Source organism: Rissa tridactyla, chromosome 19, assembly GCF_028500815.1.
Source record: "Rissa tridactyla isolate bRisTri1 chromosome 19, bRisTri1.patW.cur.20221130, whole genome shotgun sequence".
Taxonomy (NCBI): domain Eukaryota; kingdom Metazoa; phylum Chordata; class Aves; order Charadriiformes; family Laridae; genus Rissa; species Rissa tridactyla.
The window spans coordinates 6,560,240-6,566,782 of record NC_071484.1 but is presented as its reverse complement, the minus strand read 5'-3'; the positions used below and the strand labels follow the sequence as shown (position 1 = coordinate 6,566,782).

The window sequence follows — 6,543 nt, the reverse complement described above, 5'->3', positions numbered from 1 at the left end:
GGGCTGGGGGCAGCTCAGAGCCCCCCAGGCTCGAAGGACGCGTCCTCCAGGCTCCTTTGGCCACTGGCCGTGGGTGTCACTGTCCCCCATCCCGTGGTGGCACTGGCAGCTCCCGGGCATCAACGTGGAGCATCCGTGTCTGCGCTGGTCACCCCGGGCAAAGGTTTCCCCGGACATCCCTGGGGTTGTTTTCCTCGGCTAGGGACCACCGTGGGATGGTGGCCCAAGGGGCTGGAGGCCTGCGGCCATCCCGGCAGCAGCCGTGGCCACGTGAGCCCCAGCCACTGGCACCCGGCGAGCGCCCGTCTGTTCACAGCCCCCATCTGTTGGCCCTACAAATAGCCCGGCTGGGGGGGGCCCGTGGCCAGCACCCCCCTGCTCCCTCCCCTGGCACAGCCTGTCCCTGGGGGGACGTGCCGGGATGGGACCCCGATGGCCCTTTGAGGGTGGCACGGCCACCGCGTTGGCAGCGGGCGCCGGCAAAGCCGTTAACACCTCCAGGGGCCATCGTGTTCGCTGGTGCCGGGGGCCAGTGCCAGGGCCCTGGGGGGGGGGCCAGGGGGTCCTGCCGGTGGGGTCTGCCCCACGTCCCCACGGGGGGGACACGATCCGTGGGTGCCACCACGGGATGGTAAATCACCAGCGGGCACATGGGGCTGAGCGTGGCCGGACACACACACGGGGTGACACACGTGTCCCCGGTGCCACCCCCACCCACCCCCCCCCAGCCTTGCTTGCCCCGAGGGGGCCCTTGGCACCCTCCTGTCCCCGCGGTGCCAGCCACACGTCCCAAAATAGCCTCGGCGGGGCCATATAAGCGTGGCGGGCGGGCGGGGGGGGGGGCAGCGGCAGGATGCTGGGGCCGAGCGCGGTGGTGCGCAGCGGGGGGCTGCTCTCGGCCGCCCGCCTGGGCTGCCACGTGCGGGAGGAGGACGTGGGGCGACGCGAGACCTTCAGCGCCGAGTGGCTGGACCTGGAGCTCAGCACCCGGCCCGAGGAGGGGTGAGGGGCACCCCACCACGGTGGAGGGAGGGGGGGGGGGGTGTATCCTTTGGGTGCTGGGGGGCAGTGGGTGTGTGAGGGTCCCCGAGGGCTGGGGGGGTTCCCGTAGGGTCTTGGGGCTGGTGGGTGCCTCTAAGGGTCCCCGTGGGGCCATGGGGGATGGGGGGGGGGGGGTTTGCAGGGGTCTCTGGGGTCCCCAAAGGGCTGTGGGGGGGGCCCTGGGATCATGGGAGCTCCAGGGAAGTGGTGGAGGGGGGGGTGTCTTGGTGGTTGCTGTGGGGAGATGGGGGTCTTCATGGGGCTGGGGGAGGCTGGGCATCTACGTGGGGCCATGAGGGATGTGGGGGTCTCCACGGGGTCCCCATGGGGTGGGTGGGGGGGGGGTCTCCATGCAGCTGCGCATGTCCTAGAGGGTCCTCAAGGGTCCCCATGGGGTTGATGAGGCCGTAGTGGGGAGGGTCTCCAAAGTGCCGGTGGGGACACAGGGACCTCCAAGGGGTGGGGGCTCCCCATGGGGTGCTGTGGGACATTGGGGGTCCCCAGCGCTGCCCGCGGGGTTGGGTGTCCTCAGTGGGGCAGAGCAGGACGCGGGGGTCCCCGTGGGGGGCTGGGACCCCCGCCACCGCTGCCACCCCCCATGAGCGCCCCGTGCCCAGGTGGTGCCGGCGGGAGGTGGACGAGCAGCACCGGGAGACGCTGGAGCATCGCGGGGAGACGCGGGTGCTGCAGCAGCGCTCGCCCTGGGGGCTGCTGCGGGTGGGGTGCCTGGGGCAGCCCCTGGCCCAGCACCTCCTGCCCTACGCCCGCACCCTGCCCCTGCCCCTCTTCGCCCCCCCGGATCTCCGCGGCGCCAAGGCGGGGGTCCCCCGCACCCTCTCCCGCTCCCTCTCCCACGAGGCCCAGAGGGGCTGAGGGTGACGGTGGGGCTGGGGCGGGGGGGTGGCAGGGATGGCGGGGTTGGGGGGCAGGAGGCTGATGCTGGGGGGTGACGGGGGGACCCGGCCGCCTGGGTCCTCTCGGCCACCCCGAAGAGCAGCGCAGGAGGGTGGGGGCAAGTGGGGGGTGGGCTCCCGCTCGCCCGGGACCCCCACCCCGCAGCGGGTGTCGTGGAGGCCGGCGGGGACGGGGCGCCCGTGGTTCAGGGGACTCCCAGCAGCACCGGGCGCGACTCAGTTTCCCTGGCAAAGAGAAGGGGGTGCAAGGATGGGGAGCGCTGAACCTTCTTCCTCCTCCCCCCCCCGGAGCCATTGGGGGGGCTGTGGAGGGGCGGGGGGGGGCTGCGGCAAGTCGCTCCATGGGGTTGTACAAACAATGGTCTTTGTATGGCAATAAAATGCCCGGCCTGGACCGGTGGTGTCATTTCAGGGGGATGGGGGGGTTGGGGGGGGAGGGGGAGGTGGGTACGAGGCCCCCATGAGCCAGTGTGGGGGGGGACGACAAGATTTCGGGGGAGACAGACCCTGCTCGGGAATGGGGGAAACTGAGGCACGGCGCTTTGCCGGCAGCTGGAGGGACACGGGCGTCCTGCAGGGGCTCAGGGTTTTTCTGGGGGGGGCTGTAACCTTCTGCTTATATAACTGCACACACCCCCCCACACCCCCCCCCCCCTCCATCGCCAGCCCGGCCGGTGCCAGGGTCCGTCCCGGACCCAGCGCCAGCGCCCAGATTAGCTGTTCCCGCCCGGCCAGATCCCGCTGTCCCTGGGCCACCGCCAGCCCCTGTCCCCTCCCTGTCCCTTCCTCCCCATGAGCCGCCTGCCCCCACCACCTTTGTCCACTTACAGCTTCGGCATAGGTGGGATTCGGGAATCTTTAAAACACCCCCGCCGCCCCCCCACAACCCCCAAATCCCTCTCCCCTTCCCTGTAAGTTCCAGGGTTCCATCCTGCCCCTTATCCCGGGGTTCTGGGAGCACTGCGAGCTGCCAGGGTCTGGGCTGAGGCCCGGCACACTCAGCTCACTGATGACGGAGGCATCAGGGAGAGCTCAGACAGCCCCCCCCCGCCATCCCAACCCCTTCCCATCTCCATCCCCACCCTGTGGGACATTCCCGTGGGATGCTCATGGGGGTGGGGGGGGTGGGGGGGGGTAGTCACCGCTGGGACACCCACATCTTGGCGGGGGGGTTTAAAAGCTTCAGGCCCCAGGGACTGGAGCCAGGAGTCCTGGATCCTGCCCCCCCCACACACACCCCCACCATTCCCAGTCGGAGGAGTTTTATCGCTCAGCACAAGGCCGGATCCGGCAGCGCCAACCGCAGCACCCCCCGCCCCCCCCCCCGGCCCTGGGGCGCTGGCGCTAACCTGGTTAGCCACGATGGATGGCCACCATGGCCATGGCTCGCTCCCCCCCCCCCTCCAACCACCACGAAGCCCGGCCGGGGATATAAAGCGAGTGCGGGGGCGGGCGAACGCGGCCGCCGCAGCCCCTCGCCATGAGCAGCCTGGCCGCCCTCCGGGAGGGCTACGAGCGCTTCGACCCCCGCGCCTACCTGCGGAACAACTACCTGCCCCCCCGGGCCGACTTCTCCTCCGAGGAGTTCGTGGTGCCCTGGAAGCTGCGATGCCTGGCCGAGACCTTCGCCAGCGGTGAGGGGCGTCAGGGAAGCAACCCCCCCCCCCCCCCCAGCCCCGAGCTGGGCTGGGGAAACTGAGGCAGGGGGGTGGGTGGGGTGGGAGAGCACCTCAGCAGCCACCCTCCCTGCCCCCCCACCCGCCTCCCTGCTCCACAGACCCTTCCCAGGGTGGGCCCCACACCCCCCACACACCCCCCCGGTTCTCCTGTCCCCGCCCCCCCCCACCAGTGCCTGGCTCAGTGTGGGGATCCCCCCCGCCCACACACACACAATGTCCTTCCCCCCCCCTCTCCTCCCCTCCGGCCAGGTGAGATCCGCGGGCGCACGCTGATCGACGTGGGCTCGGGCCCCACCATCTACCAGCTGCTGAGCGCCTGCGACCACTTCGAGGAGATCGTGGCCACCGACTACCTGGCGGTGAACCGGGAGGAGCTGGGGCGCTGGGCGCGGGGGGAGCCCGGCACCTTCGACTGGAGCCCCTTCATCCGCCACGTCTGCAAGATCGAGGGACGCGGGTAGGACCTGGGGGGGAGGGGGGACACGGATGTGGGGGGACCCCGGGGTGGGGGGGTGACCCAGCGACAGTGGGATCCCGGCGGCATGATCCATGGGATCACAGCTCCCCATCCCTGCGGAGACTGGGCTGATCCCTGCAGCATCGTGTCCCCAAATCCCATGGGATCACAGCCCCACATCCCTGCGGAGACTGGGCTGATCCCTGCAGCATCGTGTCCCCAAATTCCATGGCATCACAGTTGCACATCCCTGCAGGTGATGGGCTGATTCCTTTAGGACTGTGTCCCCAAATCCTATGGGATCACACTTCCACATCCCTGCGGGCGATGGGCTGATCCCTGCAGCATCGTGTCCCAAAATTCCATGGGATCACAGCCCCCCCATCCCTGCAGAGATTGGGCTGATCCCTGCAGCATCATGTCCCCAAATCCCATGGGATCACAGCCCCACATCCCTGCGGATGCTGGACTAATCCCTGGAGGATCATATCCCCCAAATCCCCATGGGGTCGCGGCGCCGTGTTCCCACAAATGCCGGGCTGGTTCCCGTAGGATTGTGTCCCCAAATCCCATGGGATCACAGCCCCACACCCCTGTGGACTCTGAGCCGATCCCTGCAGGATTGTGTGCCCAGGTTTCCGCAGGATCACTTTCCCGCATCCCTGCGGATGCTGGGCTAATCCCTGGAGGATCATATCCCCCAAATCCCCATGGGGTCGCAGCGCCGTGTTCCCACAAATGCCGGGCTGGTTCCTGTAGGATTGTGTCCCTGAATCCCATGGGATCACAGCCCCACATCCCTGTGGACTCTGAGCTGATCCCTGCAGGATTGTGTGCCCAGGTTTCCGCAGGATCACTTTCCCGCATCCCTGCTGATGCTGGACTGATCCCTGCAGGATTATGCTTCCACACCCCTTACAGACACCAGTCTGATCCCCATGGGATCCTGTCCCCTTGTCCCTGCAGACACCCAGCTGATCCCTGCAGGATCCTGACCCCTTGTCCCTATGGATGCTGGGCTAATCCCTGCAAGATCTCATCCCCATGGTCCTGTCTGTGCTGGGTTAATCCCTGTGGGTTCCTCTCCCCGTGTCCCTGCAGAGCCTGGGTTGGTCCCTGCAAGATCCCATCCCTGTGTCCCTGTGGATGCTGGGTTTGTCCCTGCAGAATCCCGGCCCTATGTCCCTGTAGATGTTGGGTCGATCTCTGTGGGATCCTGTTCCCACATTGCTGCAGATGCCGGGCTGATCCCTGCAAGATCCCATCCCTGTGGATGCTGGGTTGATCCCTGCCCCATGTCCCTGTAGGCGTCAGGTTGATCCCTGCAGATGGTGGGTTGATCCCTGCAGGATCCCGTCTCCATGGATGGTGGGTTGACCCCTGCAGGATCCCATCCCCATGTCCCTGTGGCTGCTGGGTTGATCCCTGCAGGATCCCATCCCCATGTCCCTGCAGATTGGGGGGTTGATGCCTGCAGGATCCCGTCCCCATGTCCCTGTGGATGGTGGGCTGATCCCTGCAAGATCTCATCCCCACATCCCCGTGGGTGCTGGGTCGATCCCTGCAGGATCCCATCCCCACATCCCCACGGTTGCCGGGCTGATCCCTGTGGGTGTTTGGTTGATCCCTGCAGGATCCCGTCCCCACATCCCTGCAGATTGGGGGGTTGATCCCTGCAGGATCCCATCCCCATGTCCCTGTGGATGGTGGGTTGATCCCTGCAAGATCTCATCCCCACATCCCTGCGGTTGCCGGGCTGATCCCCAGGGGATCCCCCCCCACAATCCCCGGGGAATCGGGTCCCGGCTGACGCCCCCCCCCCCACCTCTTGCCCCCCTCGCAGGGAGCCCTGGCAGGAGAAGGAGCGTCGGCTGCGGGGGCGGCTGCGGCGCATCCTGCCCATCGACGTGCACCGTCCGCACCCGCTGGGCGCCCCGCTGCGCCCGCCGGCCGACGCGCTGCTCTCCGCCTTCTGCCTGGAGGCCGTCAGCCCCGACCGCGACGCCTTCGCCCGGGCGCTGGCCCACGTGGGCTCGCTGCTGCGGCCGGGGGGCCACGCGCTGCTGCTGGGGGCCCTGGGGGAGTCCTTCTACCTGGCGGGGGCCGCCCGCCTGCCCGTGGTGCCGCTGGCGGAGGACGACGTCCGCTCGGCCTTGGCCGGCGCCGGCTTCGCCCTCCGCGACTTCCGCTCCTACGCCATGCCGCCCGCCCTGCGCACCGGCGTGGACGACGTCGACGGCGTCTTCTTCGCCCACGCGCAGAAGCCGCTGGAGGCCTGAAGGACGCCCCACCCCCCCCACGCACCACCCCAGGGGGGGGAACCTGGCCCCTGTCACCCCAAAAACCAGATTTGGTGGCCCCGATCCCGCCCCCCCCCCCAGCTCCAGCCCCGCGACACCCCCAATAAAGCCCGAGCTGCACGGCACGGCCTGGCATCGCCTGGGATGTGGGG

General features: G+C 68.8%; 2 protein-coding genes across 2 annotated transcripts; both read left to right on the top strand.

The window, feature by feature from the left end:
- The first annotated feature begins 828 nt into the window (after nt 1-828).
- TCAP (titin-cap) lies at nt 829-2,349 on the top strand. The gene is made up of 2 exons (XM_054224559.1): nt 829-1,002; nt 1,659-2,349. The coding sequence occupies exons 1-2, from the start codon at nt 854-856 to the stop codon at nt 1,912-1,914; spliced, it is 405 nt and encodes a 134-aa protein (XP_054080534.1). The 5' UTR covers nt 829-853; the 3' UTR covers nt 1,915-2,349.
- Nucleotides 2,350-3,428: 1,079 nt separating this feature from the next.
- On the top strand, nt 3,429-6,370 carry PNMT (phenylethanolamine N-methyltransferase). The gene is made up of 3 exons (XM_054224526.1): nt 3,429-3,589; nt 3,884-4,091; nt 5,935-6,370. Exons 1-3 carry the CDS (start codon nt 3,436-3,438, stop codon nt 6,368-6,370), a joined length of 798 nt encoding a protein of 265 aa, XP_054080501.1. The 5' UTR covers nt 3,429-3,435.
- The last annotated feature ends 173 nt before the right edge of the window (nt 6,371-6,543 follow it).

Coding starts and splice junctions, on each gene's coding strand:
- TCAP (XM_054224559.1), top strand. CDS start 854: ATGCTGGGGCCGAGCGCGGTGGTGCGCAGCGGGGGGCTGCTCTCGGCC. Junction 1,003..1,658: donor AGCACCCGGCCCGAGGAGGG/GTGAGGGGCACC, acceptor CCCCGTGCCCAG/GTGGTGCCGGCGGGAGGTGG.
- PNMT (XM_054224526.1), top strand. CDS start 3,436: ATGAGCAGCCTGGCCGCCCTCCGGGAGGGCTACGAGCGCTTCGACCCC. Junction 3,590..3,883: donor GGCCGAGACCTTCGCCAGCG/GTGAGGGGCGTC, acceptor CCCTCCGGCCAG/GTGAGATCCGCGGGCGCACG. Junction 4,092..5,934: donor TGCAAGATCGAGGGACGCGG/GTAGGACCTGGG, acceptor CCCCCCTCGCAG/GGAGCCCTGGCAGGAGAAGG.